Raw genomic sequence first — 23,469 nt, 5'->3', positions numbered from 1 at the left:
TTTTCAAAAGGGTCTTTCCATAAATTACTTTATTTCTCATTAAATGAGCACAGAGTCATTAACCATATTAATAACAGATATGTTTATTATTACATATCCATCAGTGCGGCTTTCAATACCACTTGAAACATGCAAATCGTCCTAAGGACGAATCAGTTTTCCAGTGCTTCTTATTTAATACACAACTGCAAAGCCATTATAAATTACTGAGGAGGTATTTGGTTAAGAAATAAAATAAAACAAAACCATACTGCCATACCATGAATGTATTCCTGCTACAAAGCAAGAGTCTGACAGCATTTACCGAAATTCCTGAATTACCCAGAGCTTCTGCATTATATGCCTTTTTTTTTCTTTTGCATTGCCTACACATCTCCTGGCTTATGAACCAGAATCAGTCTTTCTTTGTAAGAGGAATTCTCATTCAAAGATTGTACTTAATTTAGAAAATATATCTAGCATCTACAATACTTCAACCAATTAAAATTCAGTAAAAACCACTGATATGCAGTAGTTTTTGAGAGGTTTCCTTTGTTTAGTTTTAGATTTCTACATTTATTGACATGGCAATAATACAATTATCTCAAATTAAGGCACTAAAAGGACAATGTAAAACCCAGTAAAAGTGTTCTAAGAATAATTTACATTTCAAACAGTGCATATATTTCTTAAATGTTTGTTAACTTAATGTATGTTATCACTTAAAATTGTAAGGCAATACATTACATAGTTATAGAAATGATGTACCCCAAAATACGCTTCCAAACTTGGTGGTTCTTTTTACTGTTAGTTTCTAATGCCTCTAATAGTAAAATAATTCAGTATGGCTTGGCAAAAATGCATAGATTAAAGGCAATTACTTGTTTCCCCCCTTTACAAACCTGCTGAATCAGTATTCTGTAAAGCATAATGTAAAATATTTAACACTTTGATCCATTCCATAGTGGGTGGTTAGCATTAAGGCTGTTAAGAACTCTGCAGTGAAGGCACTGAAGTTCAAGTGATAAGGCTTCATTTTTAAGCTAGTTCTGCAGTCTTCAAGAGCACAACTTGGAGTCTTGAAAGCAATTGCAGTCCTTCTCATCGAGAAACCCTCCTCTACTCCATTTCATATGCTCGTCTTGACATAAATATCCCCTTCACAGGGTAAATAGTCCTTGTCTTTCACTGATACGAAGAAAGTTGGCTGCATTTCATCATGATTGACAGGCTTTTTTTTAAATCCAAAAAGGCAGCACCTTTTTTTATACACCTAGCTAAGCTTTATTTGCTTTAACTTGCATTACATAGTAATAATTAATCTAATCTACCTTTAGGCAAACCCGCAATTAAACACCCTCAGCGTGCTTTTGTGCCAAAGCAAGGAGGAGACAGTAATAGCAATCTTAACCCTGAAGCCTGTGATAGTTATGTTGAAAGGAACAACAGCCCGTCTGCACTGCTCTGTGTGGTTAAAAAAAGCCCTGTTTCTCAGACTGCATCCCATGACATTCCATTAAGCACTGTACATGTGGTTAGCTGTAACAAAGAAGAAAACAAACAATTAATAACAAATATAAAAAATCAGCTTCATAACACCAGAGCACGTTTGCCAAGAGCTTCACTGAAGAAAATGCTTTATTTTACATTAAAAAAAAAATCAGTTGACATGGTACAATACTAAGATCATACCTAAACAGTCTTCCACAAACTGTTCTTAATTTCAAACAACATTAAATGAACACAGAGATCAGACAGATGATAATATTACTGCAGCTGTACAAGTAAACAATTGTGGGTGTATTCATGGCAAATGCAAGGTGACCCTCTCGCTTGCAGGACAAGAATAGGCTCTCAGTAGGTCAAAGAGCACGCACATGCAGTTGCCAGAGCTCATCTGATGCAGGTTTTTTTGTTTGTAAACATGCATTAACTTGATCAGGTGCCCAAGTCCAAATATATTAAAACAAAACACCTCAATTGTGCTGATATGATGTGTCTAAATTAGCATACTATAAACTATTAAGTGTGGATTAAGAGCCAGAAGCATTACTGCAAATACTAGCAAGTTCACCGTGAGTTCTGATTCATCTTCATTTGTGATGAGTTACTGAAATGAGGAACAGAACTTAAGATGAACTTATACATGAAGCTCCTTTTAATGTGTCCGATATACCACTCTATGAAGCCAGTGATGTGCTGCCTACCAACTGCAAACGTGGATCAGACCCTAAATGAAGTGTACCAAAATGTCTATAGCGTGTATTAAAGTCCGTTATCCATTTGACAAAACAGTGAATGTCTGCTTACATGGTAGGACTCCATCACTGAGGTGAAGTTCTGCTGTACTGTCTGACAAGAGAACAATTTTCAGACACTTACTAAAAGCTAAACATGTATATCCCATAAAAATCATAACTGCTGCTCTTAGTCCCACGTCTAGGTAAAGAGGTCAAGATGAGAACTGCAGGGTGCAACGTCTTGAGTTCACAGAAGCTGATCTAACAATTTGCTGTCTCCTGAATGGTAAAGGGCCCACTGCTCTTTCCTCCACTTCCTCACCTTCCTGACCCCAGGGGAGCACCCTTCCTACTTACCTGTCCTCAGTTTTGGCCATCACTGCACTTCTCTGCGGGCTGATCCACTCACTAGCTCAGCAAAATTAGTCTACATTTTTTTGACAGCCTGGATACTAAATTGTGGACCTTCATGGAAGAGTCCAAAATGGATCATTTCAAGCACTTACCCAAGATCAAAGGACAGAAGAGCAGGAAAGGAAGACAGAGAGGGAAAATCCTCCCATTTAAGTAGCAACAGGCTGTCAGATTAGCTCAGCCTACTGTGCAATTACCAGCTAAGTGTTCAGTATGTAAGATCCATTGTAAATTTATTTAATAATCTAAAGTTTAACATCTGGTACATCAGAAGTGAATTTTCCTAAAATAAATCCAGTGCCTCTTCTGTCTAAACATACAGGATGGGCATGTGATATCAGGGTACAGGTTGGCCATACTAGGTCACGGCAGTAATTGTTTACTTCATAGCCACAACTAACATCAAATTTGCCTGAGAAAGTCACAAAACGTCCACAGTGGTAGAACAGCCTGAAAGAGAGGTTTCTATCTGACCTTTTTCTGATGCTTATTTGCTCAGTGTTACTCAAAATCTTCTGATTGTTCGCTTGTAATGGTCTGCAGGTGCCACACAAGCCCCCCTGCATTCCAGTCAACCCAGTGGCAGTGGTCTGATGGGGACGGAGTGCACCGCAAAGCTGCCCAAGCAGTTCCTCAAGCATCAGTGAGGTGTGGGGGCTGCGCCTGCCTCCTGCACGTGTCTCCATGCAGCACCACAGGCCAGCAGCACGCACATACCTAGCACTCTGCTGGTCAAGTATTGTGCCTCTCTAAATGGCTTAAGCTCAGTATGCTTCTTCCTCCATACTCGGTGCCTACAATATGCAGCAGTAAAACAGAGTTTGCTGTAATTTAATTATATGTTCTAAGAAGTGATGTCAGTATTAAACATCATTAAGAAGCAAGATTTCTAAGGTCAATTATCAGTTATGTCATCAAACTCACTGTTGGATTTGGGCTCAGTCTAGAAGAGTAATTTAAATGTTAACTGACTGACACCACAGTCTGTTAGAAAAATTCAAGGAGTTAAAAGAGATAAGATACCATGTGGGTATTAACTTCTGAATAGCCAGAGAACTGCATTTCTTCCCAAGAACCTGGAAGATCCCACTGGGTGATGGAGAAAGGTGTGAACAGAGGCTGTACACAAGGGCAGATGGAGAAAATGCAAGGCTGCAGTATCCTGAACAGCTGAGCAGACCTGATACTTCACTAGTGCACAAGACTGTCTTCACCCTTCACGCCTTCCATTCTTGAGACCAATCTGGTGCTTTCTGTACTCTTCCATGAACCATTGCAACTTTCTAAGCCAACAGAAAACCACATGCTTTTCTTCTGTGGGGTTAGGGTTGGAGTTTTCTTGTTGTTATGCTTTAGGTTTTTTTAGCTTTTTCTTTAGTGAAAACATTCCTGGATTATTTCTCTGCTTGAAAATAGATCAGTTTATTGTGGTAATCTGTGAAGCATGAGCTGACACAGGATAAAGTGCAGGAAAGTGCAGTTCTCCTCCTGGTGCTGGTAAGCTCTTAGGCTCATTGTATCTCTATGACCTTAAAAAAAAGAGCTTTAAAGATGGTGTTTCCCATTTTTAAAAAAAGTTCCAGCTCACTACTTGAGTATTTCTATGATTCTCTAACACTCTCACACAACAAATGTCAATAGGATTAATAACAGAAATTGTCTGAATAATCTATCTCCCAAAACAGACCCATTCCTTTAAAAGCTACTGTAATTTTGAAATATGTAAATCTGTGCATTCTATAAAAGGTGAGCTGCAAACTAGTTCTTGCTAAAGGCAACCCCAAACCAGCATCTCTATTAAGACAGCATGAAAAAGAATCAATGAATTGATTTAAGAAAATGGATTTGCTCCCATAAAAGATTGTGCATGAAAGCTTCTGTGCTTTTCCAATTAGCTCTAAAATGGCTAGAAAAAAAGTTAAGATCTTGAAATGAAAAACCTGAGAAATTACATTGTTATGCTGAAAAAAAAAAAAATCTGCTGAAAAGCTAACAGCTATGAGACATCTGAATACCAGAGCTGTTTTGCCTATAGCAGGTTTTTAACCTCACCCCACTTTTTTAAAATTCTGTGTGCACGCACATGCAAATTCCCCTTTCACACTCTAGCATGGGGTATATTACAGTAACTGCAGTAAAGCTCAAAAATTGGAAACAAATATTACAACAGAGCTTAATAAAAAATCTACTTAACTACAGCTACCGGAGGACCCTGCAAGGACAAATGGAAAGGAAAGCATACTCAGAATATACAAACAATCTTTGGAAAAGAAAGTAAAGTCTACAACTCTAAATATCTAAATGGGAAATAAAGCAGCATGCACTGTCTTTACAAAGTGAAGTCTACACAGTTAACGTTTGGCAGGGCAAAGGGAAGCATCTGCACACTCAGTAACAGAGTCTAAAATGTACAATCAGGACTATGATCTCCCAGGTGTTGTTTTAGATTGTTCCAATTAATACAGCTTAAAGATGCATGTAAACAATGTATTATAATAATTCTTTCCAGCCCCATTGGCTCATTGTTTTTGGGGGAGTTGGTTGTTTTGGGGTTTTTTTACTGTCCAAGAATACTACCTCATCAAAAGATTCTCAGTTAATTTGACATCTCTTTTGCTAAAACAATGTTGACCAGCACTATTTCACATTTTTAAAACTCTTTTAAAACTGTATTAATTAATTTTACATTACCAGTTCTGTTTTTTTTTTTTTTTTTACACAATTGATGGTGGGTTGACCATTTGGTATCAAAATCATTCTACCTAGTCCTTTTAAGTATCAACATGATATGCTTTTTTTTTTCTACTCTTCATGCAAGGTATGTTTGCAGAACATTTATTTTGGTAGCACTGCCAATCTAGGAAGACTCTTGCCCTACTGACACATCAGTTTCCACTTTATACTGTCAACCCACTTCGTTATTTTGGGGGAAAGGAACATGCCTACTGTATGAGAAAACTTAACACTGGTCAAAAATCAGCTTACAGTAGCCTAGCATTGAAAAGTGTATTTTAAATCTTGCCCTGGTTAATACACAGGGTCACAAGCAGCTTACAAAAATAACCGCTGTGATAGGAGAAAACAGGGAGTAAGTAAGCAGGGGGAAAGAATGGAATTGATACTTAAACTGCTTCACACCAAAATAAATGACATAAAACCAAACTGAGAATCTGTAAGTTTCTCATTTCACCCCCATTTGCTGAAGACTTTTAGCTTACACAAGCTCTATGAGTCAATGCATGAATGACTATGTGGATCAGCCTTGCAGTTCAAAGTCATCGCTGATGTATCTAGTGAGCCTTCCCTTTAAACAGGAAAAAACGCAACCTGCTCCCTCACATGCACTGGCAGGCCAGGCACTGCCATTCCTGCAGTACCTTCCTAGATCCAAAGAACCTCTAAATTTGCCACAATAGCAGGAGGATTCTGCCTGTTCCTTCCTTTAGGATTTGACCAAAGATTTAGATCAGCAGTTCAGCATCATAACTATGGAATTATTTTACAATTTCACATTATATAAGATTTATAAAGAGATTTTTTTTTTTTTTTTTAGTTAAAAAAAGAGATGCAGCTTTTGTAGTTTCTCACCTAGTTTTTCCAGAAGTATTTTTAACAACTTTTCTGAATGACTGATTTGCTGAGGATCTCGTAGACATAGTTCTAGGAGAAGCACGAACAAAAGTAGACGGTGGTGTTTTCGGGATCTTCTTTACTAAATGAGTTACCCATTTCTTCTGTTCATCTTGACAGGATGCCAATAACAACATATCTCTTGCTGAAGTTACATCATAACTCACTAAAAGGAGGAAGATGATTCAGTGAAAACTAGGACTTCTTATCAAAATAAGAATTATGATATACCAGGTGTGCCACTGGAAAGAACAATGGCACCTATATATGTACTTGTATGGGAATTATTTATGTATTTTTGCAAGACAAACAGCAGGAGAAATTATGAATAGTTTCTTTCATTATTTGTCACTGCATTAAGATTCTTGAGTCTAACATTAATATTCAAGAAATGAGAAAACTTACACTAATTGCAGTCTTAATAAGCTGGAAAGTTGTATGGCTGCCTTATGCCTGAATTCTATAGTACGTACCCCAAATATTCTGCTTCACAGGAGCACAGAGAGGAAACCTTTACTCCAATCCATGAAGTGCCTGAAGAACCACTCTGCAAGGTCTTAGCACAGCTTGGTGACGTGGCCACTGCACTGTCCTTAACGTGGGCCACGTGTAAGAGAGAATGGTCTGGGAACCAAAGAGCTGTTCAGTGCTTGGGCACAAACCTCTAGGGACCCTTGTGCTCTCGGGGCCCTCGGCAGAGCCACATCAGTCACACCACCAAAGGCCTCCCTACAGAGGCTTGCCACAACTGCCTGTTCATAAGCAGTGTTAATAATCTGTTATTTTAACAGCACCTTTAACATCTAAAATTAAAACAAACTAAAGAGTATAAAACTTTTAAACTAAAGTGCTTTTATTTGCCTCTGATAGCTCAGCAGGTCTGGCTAAACATGCAAAGAACATAGAATGCAAAAAAAGCGTGAGCATACCTTTGCATGGTGCAATTAATTCCTCCTTTTTATCCAAGTGGTCTCTGTGGCACTTCACGTGGCATCGTCGACATTCTAGGGCAGCAGGGGGTTTAAAGACATGCCAAAGAGGTTTGGCACAGGCCTCACAGTTGGCTGGAAAGTGGTATAATGTTGGAATAAATTCATGGCCCTTGTGATTTAGAAAATTTGTCTTCTCTGTGGGTTGTACTGGTTCTACCTCCAAATCCTTCCTGCATTCCCCCTCATTAGCATAGAGAATCTGAAAAAGAATACTGCTGTGTTATTGCTGAAGCACTATGTACTTTTATACACTTTTCAAAGAAGCCACCAAACTTTTTCACAGAATTAAGTAGAAATGAGAACACACTTCTTTTTACCTGGAATATTTTAGGAATTTCTTCAGTTTCAGCTCTATATACATCTCCTTGAGTTACAGGCCGGACGTGGAAGAGCTTACTAGATTAGAAGAAATATGAATCAAAAAATGCTGAAACACTATATATGTTTTTTAAATAGTTATCAAAGTGCTTTGAAATTCTTATAAATCTTATTTATGCAAGCAATACAATATACTTCAAGGCTGCAATGATTTTAGGAATTCATTCATAAACAGTATAGATCTTGTCCATCCAAGTAAGACCAAAATATTTCATAGCATGGAAAGAAGGTTATCTTACAATGGGCTAAAGATTCATGGTGGCAAATTTACCTGTGAAAAAGGTTTTAAAATTCTTCTTCAAAACACCAGGAGGTCTAACTGATTACTGCTAGAAAAGCTGATTGATAACCCTGGATGGAAATAATCATATGAAGTATAGTACTACTCACTATGTTTTTTACTAAATCATGTGATCAGTTGATAAGCAATCAATGCCAGATCATCACAAAAGGTAATCTGGGGCACCAGCTGTTGAAAATGCTATTAAAATTGGAACAAGTGTCATCTTACACTGGGTCAAGCCTCAAGCCTGTAAGTCCATCTATCCCAACATCCTGTTTTCAACAGTTGCCATAACAGATGTTTATGAAAAGAGAAAAAGGAACAGCTCAAATAGAAAGTAGTTCTTTTCCTTGTTACAAGCAATTGGCAGGTTAAGCACCTCCTGAGTCTGAGATTATTTCCAGACTACTGTATTTGTTAGTTACTGATAGACGTATTCATGAGTTTTAAAACCTTTTTTCAATTACTACTCTATAATGTTCCATAAAGTCAATCAGCTGTTCAAACATCACACTCAGTCAATGTATCAGCGATGGGCTTCAGTGGTATTTGACACAATTTTCCTCATGTATAACCAATGTAAAGGGATCACAATTCATTTATTTTGTCACTCTAAACAGAAACCATCTGGAAATGTTAGAAATGCTTTGGGTTTGACCAACACTGATCCTTTCTCAGAGAACAAGAAAGAAGTATGAAGCAAGGGGATGAGACCTAAAATCAGACAGCCAGTTCCCCAACTATCATGCCCTGCCTTAGAAAGCATAGAATCATAGGATGTCCTGAGTTGGAAGGAACCCACAAAGATCGAGTCCAACTCCTGTCCCTGCACGTGACAATGCCACAGTTCACACCATGTATCTGAGGGCATTGTCCAGTCTCTTCTTGAACACTGTCAGGCTTGGGGCTGTGAGACCTCCGTGGGGAGCCTGTTCCAGTGCTCCTCCACCCTCTGGATGAAGAACCTTTTCCTAATGTCCAACCTGAACCTCCCCTGGCACATCTTCCTGCCATTCCCTCAGGTTCTGTCACTGGTTGCTAAAGAGAAGAGTTTGCAGCTGTTGAAGCAACTGGAAAAAACAGTCGTTACACCAAATCATAAAAAGAGATAGCATAATATGCAGGTTCCATGGTCTCTAACCTTTCACTGTCATAACAAGACAAGGCTCTTCATTTCTCTAAATTCAGAGCAGGGACTACAGACAGTGCCACACTACTGTGTATTTAACTTTTTCTCTAACTTTTAGCAGCAGTAGGACAAATAGTATCTCCTGTTAGCAGTACCCTGGAATACAGATAAACAGACATTTTCCAACCAGTATGTGAAATTAAAAATTATTTATGGATTTTTTTTTCCAAACTTCTGGATTTGTTATCAGTTATCTCACACACAATGCTCTTTTGCCAATTTGTATCCAAAACTAACAGTAACTTTACTTACTCTATATCTAGTACCATGGATGGATTAGACTGGTCCTTGTCCTTTTCATCGTTGTAGAACAGTATCTTTTTACTGCTTACCACAACGTACTGAGGAAAGAAAGGGTAAAACCAAGTTAAAATTGCATTTTAAAAAGCAACATTTATCCCACTGTACTCCCATAGGCACATAAAAAGTTTGAGTAAACTAAGGTTTTTAAACTAGTATCAGGAGATATTTACACAGGCAGCTATACCGCTGACAGCTGTGCAATGCTACAAGCTGCAGTGACAATGAATTGTCATTGTAGCACCCCAAAATGCTTATGATGACTCTGGAAGTCTGTACATAAACTCACAAATTTCAGTTGCTAATGGCATGTTACTATGGAAATTACTGTATCTTTGAGAAACTCCTAGAGTGCAGAATCTGTCACTTATTGGTAAAGTTGTAAACAACCTCTCTAGTTTTAGAGACCTGCAGGACTCACTGGTACATTGCACCAAACTACTAGTAGACTAAAAGAGATTGGCACAGCTCCAGCTATTTCCTACACTTTCAATTTAATGAACTAGTAAAATAAAGAGCCAAAATTAATCAGCAGAAACAGAGACCTGGTACATATTTCAAATCATCTAGGAATACACCCAGACAGTAAGAGAAAGGTTTGCAGAAGAAAAGAAATGGACATTCTTTTGCTATGTTCATTTTAAAGGTCAAACCACACAGTGTTTTTCCAGAGTGGCAAAGATGTTAAAGAACAAAAACGTTTGGTAATGTGCTGATTATTTTTGCTTTCCCTCAAGTGTATTAAAATTTCCTGCTCAAAATCTGCATATTAAAATATGATACCTAGCCCATGCCACTGAAAAGGTGGAGTACTCCAGAATGCATGGGGTACTGTGGAATAAGAAAAAGCTACTGATAAGGCACTGTGAGTTTTAGAGCGGGAGTGGACTTGCAGGCCCCATTTCCAAGAGGATTCCCAAATGCTGTCCACATAAGTCAACATGGCGTCTCACTACTGTATCTCACTGGTTTGAACTTCAGCTAGCTTAAGGAATCATATCAGCATGACTTACTTTATGACAGAGGCATCCATCTGTAGCTCAAATTCCTTCAAAGTGCAAGAATTATTATTCAAACTAGGAAATCATGAATGAAGTAACTGCCATGTGTCTTGAGGGAACTAAGCAGGCCTATACTGGGTATGCCTAAAGAACCTCAGATGCAGTCTTTTGCTGGAGAAGCTACATTTATCAGAAGTTTCAAGTTTTAATCATAAGAGGATGCAAGAATAATCTCTATTTCTAGAAGACAACCAGAAAAGGCTGCTGGAGCTATTCTGACAGGAAAATGACGCAGTATTTTAGATAATCCAGAGCAGAATAAAGCCATGTGACTTGTGCCTGGGCAGAGTCATGCCTATTAATGGACACTGCCAAAAGTCTGACAGAAACCTGGAGAATCAGTTCTGGAACAACAGGAATCAAGCAGCCTTAGCTATCAAACAGAACAAGCTGTGGAACAGATTTACAAATAGGTGTGTTTTGTGAGACACATCCAAACGCTTATCAGTGTTTTATTCAAATATGGCACCAAGAGCATTCTCGACCTGGCCCTGTACATTTCCTGCAGTTCTGCTAACAGGGAGACAAAGTGAAATGTAAAGAAACCAGAAATCAACTGAAAAGTGTTTGAGGTCTCTGTTAAACCCCAGGTTCCAAACTGTGATAAGCATTATTTTCAGTGTGGCCCTTGCTCGCATTGCCTCTCATCTGAGTGTCTGGCATAACGCTCTAAGCAGCCATTAGTTGAAGTGGGGCAGAGCTTCACACTCATTTTCTGCAAGCTAGAATAGGTGGCGGTTTTATAGCCAATGGAAAAACGGAGTACTTCAAAGAAGGAATCGAGCAGCTAAAGCACTTCAGTGCTTCTCTGGCAGAAATTAAACCCTTCCCCTTCAAACTTCATAGGAACCACTTCGAACACTGTAGAATGTGAACATAAACGGGAGTATCTGAAAAGGATCTTTCTGGAGGAATCAGAAAGTTATGTTGAAAGTGTCATGAATAAACTGAATAATTTCCAATACTGGTTCTTAATGAAGTAAGAAGGATGCAGGGAAATAAGCTATTTCATACAAATTGTTTGCAAAATTTACAAAACTCTAGTGACCATGTTCTCTTTTGCAATTTGTGATACTAATGGATATCCAAAGAGGGCAACTGGAAAGCCAGAAAACATAATCAGAAACTGGTTCTAAGCTTCTAGACATCTCAATTTGAACATCTGAAGTTTCAAGGAACTGGATCATAACCTCTGTAGAGGCGAAACAATACTGCTTTGGTTAGAGTGGGAATTCCAGCACAGAGGCCCAGTTTCTGAGAATAAATTGGTTCTTTTCCAGAGACTGACCATTTTAAAAGTAAGGGAGATGGAAATGTCCTTGGAAGTCGTGTGGCAAGTTACAGTGTGATACACTCTTCCATGGCCTTCAGAACGTGTGTGGTATTCCCTATTCTCTGCTGTCAAATTGTACAAAAAGCTTATTTTTTTAAGTAACACGACTATGAAGAAGCTTATTCAAAGGAGAAATGGGATTTTTAAATGATTCCAAGATGCTCATTGTAAAGCATTTCCTCACCCACCTGCCATGAATTTGCACAATGTTTTTACTACAGGTCTCATACTGAACTTGAATATCTTATTGGTTTTTTTTCTGTTCAATAAATAATGTATACACATTAAATTAGTCAAATTATTTTGTTTGTTTCTTAAATGTGGAGCTGTAAAACCAATTCACTGTATGCCTAAAAAACTTTCCAAAGGAGTTGAGGAAGAAAAAAAAAAATCCATTTGTACCTGTTTCTTCCAGCCGTGCCGCTTTATATTTCCTTTGTTTGGTATTGAAAGCCAACCTTCAAGTCTTGATTCTGGTTTTAAAAAAAGCACATGTTGAATAATTTTAAGTATTTATACTAATAAAGCAAAATAGCACAAAAGCAAACTATTACTAGAAAGGAAGATGTACTACATGCAGTAATAGGCAATTACCTATTCAGCAAAGCAGAAGAAAAAGCACAGCTAAATAAAATGAAGATATAAGCATTCACTTCATGCTTCATCACAAGCTAACACTTGCTGATACAGTTACTGCAAAATGAAGTGAAGCTGTTTTCCTTGATGTCAACATCTAAAACTGTATGTAAATAGCTTGCAGAGAGCCAGGCAGGAAAGACTTTGCTTTGTTACAGCTTAAACCAAGGATGATTAAGAGATTTTCAATATACACATAATTTAACGTTCAGAGAGGCTATATGAAAATACTCAGCAGGAAGATGCAGCAAGTAAAGCAAACCAAATCCACATTTTCCAAGGGAAACAAAAGAAGGAGAGCGCACAAGAGCAAGCAAAGCTACATGGGTGTCCCGTTACTCACAGAAGATAAGCATAGGAGATAAATAAATAAGGAATGCAGGAAGAATCAACTAGATATAAAGAATGAGAGACAAGTGTTTTACTCAAATTTTCAGTGGACAATTTTCCAAAAAGTAGTGTAATAACATATTTTCCTACCACAAAACTACCAAAATAATTTAACAATGATACAAAGAAGCCTCACAAGAAAATTAGCATTCTGCCTAATGTGACTCATAGATTTAAAAATAACTTCCAGCTAAATGATCAATATTTTTTAAATTATGAAGCCAGGTAATAGCACTGAAAAGTTATTGTTATTCCATTAATCTGAAGTAACATGGTAAAAAGTCTCACAGTTTTGTAAATGTAAGAATGAAATAATAAAAATTTCACTCCATTGTTATAAATTTATTTCATAATTAAGAAAATTGTATGTGTGGTTTTTCGTGTTTTGTTTTTCCTTTAAATGATCATAAAAATGTGAATTGCAATAAAAGTGTCAGAATACAGAAATATGGCCAATAGCTAATGTATGCATTCTTTACGATAAATCTAACTGGCAGCACTGAAAACTTAGAAAACCTTAAGTTAAAATTTGCTGAAACAGTCTCCACAAATATTTGTGTAAGAAGGAGCTACTGGTCCCTTTTGTCCTTCAGGGATAACTCTTTGTGAGAGGTAGCCCAGCAAGCTCTGAAAACACATTCAAATATATAAAACATACTGTCCATACACTTTGTTATGTTAAATTATGAGACCGTCAGCCTAACCTTCTACAAGGCATTAAAATTAGGCATTAAAAAACCCTTCCTGCACTAGCTTTATAGCTTACAATATTTAGAAGTGGACTACACTTAAAAATATAGAATAATTTCCTAACATTTCTGCACACAGAATAACTTCAAAGTACTGGGGGACCAGTGAACTATGAGATTCTAATGGGAAGAAAGGCATATCAGCAAAAAACTCATTCCAATAAAAAGCCTTCCTGGAAAAAATGAAGGAAATGTTTATTTCCCTGCCTCTCATATCTGCATTAAAATGGGGCGGGGGGGGGCACAGAGTTTGACCCCCCCAGACTCCACCTCAGTTCTTCATATTCAGAAACTTTGGATAAGGAAACCTATTTCCTTCATGTCTCCAGGCACCACAGATAATGCTTACCCTATTTTGAATACTTTGATTAATTTTTGCATCAAGAGAAGATTCTTCCATTTTCAGAAATGTTAGAAATATTGCAAAATAAAGTTATCAACTGCTAATAAAGAACATAGTACAGACAACTGCAAATCACAAGGAATATAGTACAGACAACTATGATTCTAAAGGAAAAAGTATGCATCTGAGGAAATTATGGCATATGAAAATCTGGAAAGATTCAATAATGATAAATTTTAAAAGATGCACCAGGTACTATGCTGCTTCTAGGGACAGTGTAAGAGTTTTTCTAAGTTTACTTCTATTTCAGCACATTCTGGAAGAAATTCCAAAGGAAGTAGAAAACAGATGAGCTATTACAAATGAATGGGTTGACATTCTTTTCTGTCTACTACAAATCTATTTTAGTAAGCAAATTCTATTTGCATGAGAGGTGATTTCTGAGCTGTGAATAACATCTTGCAGTTGAAAATAACAGTTTCTGAATGTACTCGTTTTCAACAAATCTAGCATTCGTCTGGAACAAAATGTACTCTTGAAATGGCAGATGAGCCCTTTCATTCCAACCTTGCCACAAAGGTCTGTCTCAAGTAATATTTATAGTGCATTTTAATATCCCTTGACAGAGTTACCTAGCACAACTGCAAATGTTCATCTGGCCACTTCACAAATATTTGATCCACAAGAATAATATTTATGAATATTCTGATTAAGTAATTAAGAAAATATCGGCTATCTAGACTATGAAAAAGAATCTTCCATTCCTGGCTTTAAAAATAGGCTCAAAAGTATTGCCTGACAACTTCCCTGTATTTTGGAAAGAATCCCAGAATTGATACTTCATATTTCCAATCCAGAAAATCCAAGATAGGCCTAAAAATTAACTGATGGCTAGCTGGACCTGAATAGAATATGAAGAAAGAAGGCTACAGATCTTATCATTATCTCTGAATATATATGAAAATGTGGATTTGCATTCTAAACATTTTCATGGTTAGTATTCATATTGCCAGGATTTGTTGTGATTCAGTATGATAAATGTGAGTTCTAACAGTAAGTCTTCCATAAAATCACACAAGACAACCACGACTATACTGATTAATGAGACTTTTTGTTGTCTTGGAGCTAGGTAATACAGGTGCCTTCAGGAGCAGTAGAGCATCTCTTTCCAATGGTCAAGAATGTAAGCATCGAGACTTCCTAATTCCAGCCACGAGACAGAGGTATTCCAAAATCATCATTAGGAAAGCAAATATTTAAGCTGTTCCAGCAAGGACTCTATTAACATTGGAGACATCAACTGAGACATGAGCTGCTATCTGAATCAATAACCAGGAGTGAGAGTTACAAAAAATCCTAGAACTGAATACAAGGAAAACCCTCCTCCAAGTCATGATCTTTCTTTCCCATCTGGTGAAGCAAAAGTCTGAGAACAGCCTGGATTGACTAAAGGAGCCAATCCCTACCTTGGGAGCAGAATCAGTTGCCCTGGGAGCTACCAGAACTTGTAGGGGTTATTTAGCTCAACAACAGAAAGAAACCACCTCCAGGTGAGATGCAGTTATAAGGTGTGTTACCGTGTGATTTCTCTGTATCTACCTCCAAACAGAGATATCTTTTTCCTTAATTTTTTTCTGAGTATTAGGAATTTTAGTTTTACCTTGAGTTTATTCAAAGAGTGCAAAGCGTTCTGAACCCAAAATTTTACAAGGTGCTCTTCCTGTAAATTATGAATTCTACTCTTACAGCCTCTCTGGTGGCTGGTAACCTCAGCTCCCTGATTAGACAAGACATTACCCCATAGCCTGAACCTCCCTCCCATTCAGGAGGACAGCAGAAAATGCTTGAGTTCCAAATGTCTCTCTGGAATTCTGGCAATATTAATATCACACTGTTTCATAACAGGTTTTTTCTCAACTAAACCAGAGACTGTCCGTAGCCAGAACTGGAACCATGGAATCATTCTTTGCACATGTTTACATTATATTGTGCTTTCATTTTTTTCCCTGATGATGTTTTTCCTGTGACAGGAAATTAAATAAATCATAGTATAATTACTTAATTATACCATTTATTTGCCCTAAATATTTTTAAGGAATGTCTTTGCTTTAAGAACAGACACATCAGCTAGAGAATACTATTGACTACTCATCAGATCCATCTCTTCAACAAGATGCTATTCAAGGTGCTCTGAAGGAATGTCTGTGTTTGGGCTACAGTAGTGATGGAAGCTTAGCACACGGTTGAAGACAAAAAACTTCACGCAACTAAATTGTATCAAAAGAACTGCTGTGGTGTGCCACCTCCTGTGTTTTGAAACTAATTACTTGGTTTGCAGAAAAATAACTATGCAATAGACAATTTCCTCTTTCTGTGGCATGGGGTATTTCTATTTTGAAGACTGGTTTTTTTACCCCTCCCTTCATGCTAATGCTCTCCTCTGCCCTTTACTTGGCTCTTTGACAAATTCATGAATCTGAGTACACTACTGTCACTTAATCTCTTTTAATTACCTAAATTGCTTCTTATTCAAATCCTGATCAACTCAGAGCCTCATTCAAAAAACCAACCAACCAAACACACAAACAAAACAAATCAAAACAAAAAAAAACAAGCAAACAGCAAATAGAGACATGGACATGATCTAAATGTAGAGAAGTCCTAATAATATGTATTGCAGGTCCTACCTCTATGACACAGTAAAACCAGCAGCACAAATGCAGTAAAAATCAGAGGCATGTGTAGAGAAAAGGGCAAAAAAAGAAGACAAACGAAAGGCTAGTAAAAAAGAAATAGTTAGAGGGGTCATGAGTATGGAAGATGAAGAGGAAGACCACAAGAACTTCCTGTAATTGTGATGTTCTAGCTAACAATGGAAAAGTTACAGCCAACTTGAAAAGATCTTGCACCTACTGAAATTTCTGCTCCAAAATTGAAGTCATGGAGCCAGAAGCCTGACTACACTTGTCTCCAGGGGTAAAACTGAAAATGATGTACCCCAACGAGGCAGAAAGATATTATTCCTACTGAATTTCCAAGGTCTAAGAAACGATGGGGTCATACTGACATCCTATTGCCCTTAAGAAGAAAGGAGGGAAGGTGCCTATGCCCACGTGGAGGCATTCTGTGTTTTCAGTGTAATACGCAACACCCATTATGCTGAAAGTGGCTGAGAAGGAAGTAAGGAAATTCAAAACCAGCCTTTTAGGTAGAATAAATCTAGTCTGTTTTCTTGTAGAAAAAATTAAGCTCTCAATTCACAGGATTTCAGAGATTTTAATGAACTACAGTGTTCCTTATTTAGGAGACACTATCAAACATAAGGTTTATTCCAAATAGGAATTTGACGGGAGAAAAAGCACTTTAAAAATTAAAACCCATCTGACTTAGTTTCTACCCCAGTTAAATGGAATACACTGAAAAACAGTATCTAAGTTAAAAACTCCTGAGAAGTACTGACAGTTCAGAAATACCAGAAGAGTTCCTAACAGGTCACAGCTAAGAAAAAAAATGTTCCTTCATCAATCCAACAGCTCTAAGAATTCCCAATACTGAGTTTCAATGGAAGATTTTTTCAAAAGAAGTAAAACACACATTTACTTTACAAGATAGCAATTGCCTGAGGGTTTTACAGGTCAAACTTGAGAGTGCAAAAGGCTTCTTGGAAAGAATGGAAGTTGTGAAGAAAAGACTATATCATTATCTGAACGAAAATCTATTGTAGAATGGAGCTCATTTAAATACTAACTAAAAATGAAAATCTAAATATATGAGGGGAAGCCAGGACACAAAAATAGACACAGAATGAAATAACTACATAAAAACACATACTAAGTCTCATAACCTACCTGAAATTTCAATCGGTCTAAGACCCCTGGAAAAACTCTAGAATGTGGCAATCTGAGCAGCATGAAGTACATTAACAGGAAAAGAAACACCTAAAATGATTCTATTTACTTTTATCTGATTACTCATCCACTAAGGTCTTAAAATACCCAAAATAATTTTCTGTTTTCATATGTTTGAATATATTTTTCTACAATGAAAAGCAGGCTGCAAATCTGGAAGATAAGCATGTAGAACAAATATTTACTAAGAATTTCACAAGTAATTATAAAAATTACTTAACTGTACAAAAAATCCCCAACCCAGTTCAACATATGGAAATTGTTAAGCACAGCTTATTATCACTAAACATGTTTTTGTGTATCTAGAGATACAGAAGTGGATCACATGAAAGTACTGATTACACTTTTCAAACATAGGGGAGGGAAAGGGAGGAATCACTAACCAGTCTTAACAATGGGTCTCAAAATATAGTGCCTGGAACTGACACTATATGTATTATTTGTTCTTATTTTCATCTGCTATGTTTGAGTACCATACAAACATAAATGCATAATGGAAATTCCTACAATTATTTTTTCACATTAGCTATTATTGCCACCTGTCAAAAAGGTGCTATGTGACTGTAAGAACAGACAAGATGAAGGCAATTTTGCATTCAAGATATAAAATACAGTCATGATGTTGTGGAAGTGCTGGCCCTGTATTCTGTTCACTGGACACCGGACATTGTATTCACTATATTCAACCAGAGGCAGATGTAAAGATACTCTTTCCACAAAAGTGGAAAAAGATGATACTAATGCCAAACCATACAGTGAGAGGAGTGATGTAAGAAGAAATTAAGACTTATATATAAGAAGCTAAGCTATGAAATAAAAAACAGAAAAAGGAAGTGGAGATGTCAGAAGATTTTAAAAGGCAGTAACTTGTTTGAAGCAATATCTTCTAAAACTACGTGTATGCACAAAATCAGGTAGTTCAAATATGCTTTTCTCTCACCTGAAAGATTTCCATCTGTTTCATCTGACGGGAGACTAGCAACACTGGTAGAATCCATTCCTTGCTGGAGGTCCAAAATTTTCCTTCGTAGTTGTTCTATGTCACTCTCTTTACTATCTAGCTGCATCTGGAGCTCATTCCTGTACGTAGATTCTTCTGCTAGTTGCTGCATTTATACACACATGACAGTTACTGTGATACCAAAAATAGGGCAGCAAAGTATTCTGAATACAAAACTCATTACTATTTTTTTAATATCTCTAGATACTTTTAATAGCACCAGCATAAATTATTATAGTAGAAGTGTTTGTTCAGCCTTGGAAAAAAGTTAAGTATCAAAGATCCAGCAATGCATTCAAGTACAAAACAGTCTGATTAATCTATTAAATTACCATTTGTTTTGAAAAGGAGACCACCTACCAGTGAAATAAACTACATGAACAGTATACTACACAGTATTCAGTATTTTAGACTTCATAATTTTAGTCTTCATAACTTCCACAGTTAAGAATTTAGAAAGGGGAAATGAATGAAAACATAAGCATAGCAGCATGCTTATCAAGTTCTCTGCCTCACTAAAATTATGCACCCTTGAGTATCTGACAAAGAACTTGTTATATTTTCGAGTAGACTAGGAGCTATTCATTTTTCCTGCAGAGAGAATTCACAATGTGACAGAAAAAGTAAGATTATTTTACCGCTTGCATTTCATTGAGCTCCTTTTGGTACTTCACTACCATCTGATTGAATTTCTCTTTTTCCTGATTAAGCTCTAGTTGGAGCTTTCGGTTCTCCTTCTCTTTCTTCCTCAAATCTTGCATGTTAGCTTTCTTTCTGTCTATTTTAAAATCTTTCCGATTCATTATCTCAGCCAGTTTGTTGACAGCCTGTTAAGAAAAACAAAAAAACAGTAAGAAAAATTATATATGCAATCACGTTTCATACAAAACTGTAAATATCAACAATGCATATTATACATCATGGTTAATACAAACTTAATCTCACAGGAACTAAGAGTTAGTTGCACAAAAAAAAAATACACTGAAAACGTATCTGATATGCAAAGTAATTACTGTTATTAAACTGCATTAAAAGTTATACCTGTGTCTTCAGAGTTCTTTCAGTGTTAAGGCTCTTCTCATAATGCGTTCTAATATTATTGATTTCCTCCTCTTTTTTCATTTTGTATTCTGTTAAAACAATATTCAACTTTGAGATATTTCAGGACAACGTAAATATTTCTAAGCTTAATCATTTCTACAACTGCATCCATTTTTTTCTCCATTTTCCTGCTGTGTCACTTAATGTGCAAAATACAGTTTGTGACAATAAAGGTTACTGGTTTAATGCTACCGTAATTATAGAAAATTAGAAGAAAGATATATCAGAAAGGCACCAAGATGAAATACTAAAGCAAACATACATATTTTTGCTTCACATTGATGACTGATTTTGTTGCGCCACTTCCTTCATGTTTGCACTACCAAGTCTTTCTGCAGAACCAAAACTTATTAAGTCAGTACCCCCACAGAAAAAGACTGATATGACTGGACTCGCATTCAGTAGGGATTCTCCAATCAAGCATAGAGAGAACATGGGGAAAAAGGCTTTCTTTAAACAAGGAATGACTCTGTTACATTTCCCTCATCCCTCTCACACATCGGTTACTCAATTCTACCAATCTTTCTATCACACTTCCAGTCTTCTGATTTGTTCCCAAAGTTTCTAGAAGTTTGCACTTCACTGGTAAGGATTTCTCCACCAAAACTAAAAACAGTTAAAGAAAAATTTTCAATTTAACAATTTAAAAATAACAAACTCCATAAACTAAAAAAATACTGTAAAATGCTTGGTCACCCAATCCCTACTATTATGGAAATGCAGAATTAAGTGAAAATATTTTTTCTGCCTTCCTGCCTACATAGTGTTTGCAACAACACTGGCAACATGACTGATAAAGCCTTTACTCTCATAGTCAACAAATATTAAAGCATGCCTTCTGATTTTACGACACTTGCTCAAATCAAAACCATGGGAGAAATCCGAATAGTAAAGTAACTTCCCATACAGTCAGAATGCAGGTAAACAGAATGACAATCCACTGATAGGCAGGAAATCACAATTTAGGTTCTGAATGTACGTGGGACCTTAGGGGAGTTGAAATACTGATACTGCTCTGCTGAAAATACTGGAGACAGAAACAAAAACTATAATAAATACATTGTGTGCAATATGAAATGGGTAAAATACTTTTCCTTAATAGCTTTCATGCACACAAGGGCATGGCTGGTAGAATTGGGTTACACAGACAATAAATGCATGAGCTGCACTGGACAGACATTCCTGAGTGTGCCTGCCGGAACTTAGTGCAAACCTGTTTTGAAACAAGTGAGGAGGGACAGTGAGCATAAACTCACTTTTTCCTTCCTGCTACAGCTGAGGTTTTAATTGTTTTCAACGACAAAGGCAGTGCATGGAAATGGAAACAATACAGTAGAAAGAGTGGCAATTTACATGGCAGATATATTTTCAAGATGAAATTCATGACTTTTTTTTTTCCATCAAGCCCAAGATAATAGCGAAGATAAACAGCAATCTCTTTTCCCATTTCCATTTTGCCACATATACTTCAAATTCAATTGTGCTTCATAACAAATGAATTAAAACTCCTAACATGACATACCTTCCTCTTGTTTCTTCATTTTTTCACTGATCTCTGAATTTTCCTTTGTTATTAAATCAACATCTTTGGTTAATGTGCTATTAGTTTCTTCCAGCTAAAGGAAAACAAACATATTTTAAAATAAAGGACTTACATAAATTCTAAAAATATTTATAATACTGTTATTTTAAATAGCCTTAAATCTGTAACAGTCATTTACTTCAAACACTTTCCTCAGATTACATACAAAACAAAACCAACCCACCTTGCTTATCTCTCAAACCTGAATTTTTTTTAAATGGTACTTTTATTCTAAGGTGTCTTGATTTACCACAAGGCTCAAAATACACCTGGCTCAGGTGTATCTTTGCAGAACCGACAACACTGTACTATATAATTAAAAATTCAACTTACGCAACATTAAATTGTCAGTTAGTGAATGTGGCAATTACTATGTGTTACTTTGGAAGAAGTAGTACCTAGAGGCCTGAGTCTCTGAATCCAGAGAGAAAAGCAGCTGACAGATTATACAACTCCAGCATTCAAGGCTAGAGTAGATTCATAGCATCTGCTGCTAAATAACTGTCATATAGCATAAAGGACAGGTATAAATCAGGATAAAAATAAAACTAAATCTGGTCTAAGTCAAAGGTAAATATGTACATCAGTTTGCAAAAGAAAAACAGAAAGGAAAACATTTTGAATATCACAGAATCACAGAATGTCAGGGATTGGAAGAGACCTCAAAAGACCATCTAGTCCAATCCCCCTGCTGGAGCAGGAACACCTGGATGAGGTTACACAGGAAGGCGTTCAGGTGGGTTTTGAATGTCTCCAGAGAAGGAGACTCCACAACGTCCCTGGGCAGCCTGTTCCAGTGCTTCATCACCCTCACTGAGAAGTTTCTTCTCATATTTAAGTGGAACCTCCTATGTTCCAATTTGCACCCATTGCCCCTTGTCCTGTCATTGGTGGTCACCCAGAAGAGCCTGGCTCCATCCTCGTGACACTCGCCCTTTACATATTTGTAAACATTAATGAGGTCACCCCTCAGTCTCCTCCAAGCTAAAGAGACCCAGCTCCCTCAGCCTCTCCTCATAAGGGAGATGCTCCACTCCCTTCATCATCTTCGTGGCTCTGCGCTGGACTCTCTCAAGCAGTTAAGACACAGTCAGGAGACATATTAAAACCCAGACGTAATTGTATTACTGAAAAAGGTTTTGTTTGAAGCCTATGGAAATGATTGTGTACTGAGCTGCCTGACAAAATTGTCAGAATATGTGAAACCAACAAACATATTGACCAGAAGTTATTTCTTCCATGCCACAGAGAGACAGTCTGCTAAATACTTCTCAAAACATGGTGACATCCTGGCAATTTCAAGCTTATAAAACAAAACGTGTAACAAAAACTACTTCCACTATCTTTACGCAGAGGTGTAATATCCATGGTGGTGCTGACAGAAAACTTTGAGCAACTGATCCAAGTTCAGTTACACCTCAAGTTTTACTGAAGTTTTACACCCCCGGGATTCTTAAGAAAATCTGCAAAGCCAATGCCAAAAGGGAAAAAAACAATAATGATAAAATAACTAGGCTATATATGCCTTGCTATTTGAAGCTCCTCATTTATCAACCTCATACTAATACCCAAGAGCTACGCTAAAAGTATCCTCAAAAGTTACAGTATAGGGTTTGGATGGGTTTTTAAAATAATTTATCAGTGGGAAGAAACTCAAGACTTCCAAGTTGTTGGTTTTTTAAGACTAAGCGTTTTTGCAGTAGGAGTCGGTAACACACACCTTCACAAATGTACAATATTTTAAAAATACATCGGGAAATGACATGAAGTAATTACAAAAGGCTTAATAACTTAATTATAGACATTTGCTGGATTTTCAGTCTGGCTTCACCCCAGACTCATCAAGTCTATGTTTCAAATGTTTGAGAGTTGTCATGAAGGCACTGAAGTGTTTAAGATTCCAAATGAGTCCAAAACTCAGATACTTAAATAATTATCACTTATGACAATATCAAGACTTT

At 36.9% G+C, this 23,469-nt stretch overlaps 1 protein-coding gene across 3 annotated transcripts in view; it reads right to left on the bottom strand.

Annotated features, from left to right (window-relative positions):
* The window catches only part of ROCK1 (Rho associated coiled-coil containing protein kinase 1), an 88,595-nt gene continuing 65,126 nt past the window's right edge, over window positions 1-23,469 (bottom strand). The window contains exons 24-34 of one of the 3 annotated variants that reach the window (XM_065830319.2): window positions 21,449-21,542; window positions 19,867-19,955; window positions 19,464-19,652; window positions 18,766-18,931; window positions 12,202-12,272; window positions 9,358-9,446; window positions 7,573-7,651; window positions 7,193-7,454; window positions 6,222-6,429; window positions 2,290-2,331; window positions 1-1,518 (exon numbers count right to left, since the gene is read on the bottom strand). In XM_065830319.2, coding sequence (XP_065686391.1) covers window positions 2,304-2,331; window positions 6,222-6,429; window positions 7,193-7,454; window positions 7,573-7,651; window positions 9,358-9,446; window positions 12,202-12,272; window positions 18,766-18,931; window positions 19,464-19,652; window positions 19,867-19,955; window positions 21,449-21,542 — 1,275 coding nt within the window. In that variant the 3' untranslated portion in view covers window positions 1-1,518; window positions 2,290-2,303. Of the gene's footprint in view, window positions 1,519-2,289; window positions 2,332-2,362; window positions 3,428-6,221; window positions 6,430-7,192; window positions 7,455-7,572; window positions 7,652-9,357; window positions 9,447-12,201; window positions 12,273-18,765; window positions 18,932-19,463; window positions 19,653-19,866; window positions 19,956-21,448; window positions 21,543-23,469 lie in introns of those variants that run through there. The other 2 variants (XM_065830320.2, XM_065830321.2) reach the window with 2 other exon arrangements.

This window comes from Patagioenas fasciata, chromosome 2, assembly GCF_037038585.1.
Source record: "Patagioenas fasciata isolate bPatFas1 chromosome 2, bPatFas1.hap1, whole genome shotgun sequence".
Taxonomy (NCBI): domain Eukaryota; kingdom Metazoa; phylum Chordata; class Aves; order Columbiformes; family Columbidae; genus Patagioenas; species Patagioenas fasciata.
The sequence above is the reverse complement of the archived record's forward strand: the minus strand, read 5'-3'. Positions and strand labels throughout refer to the sequence as shown.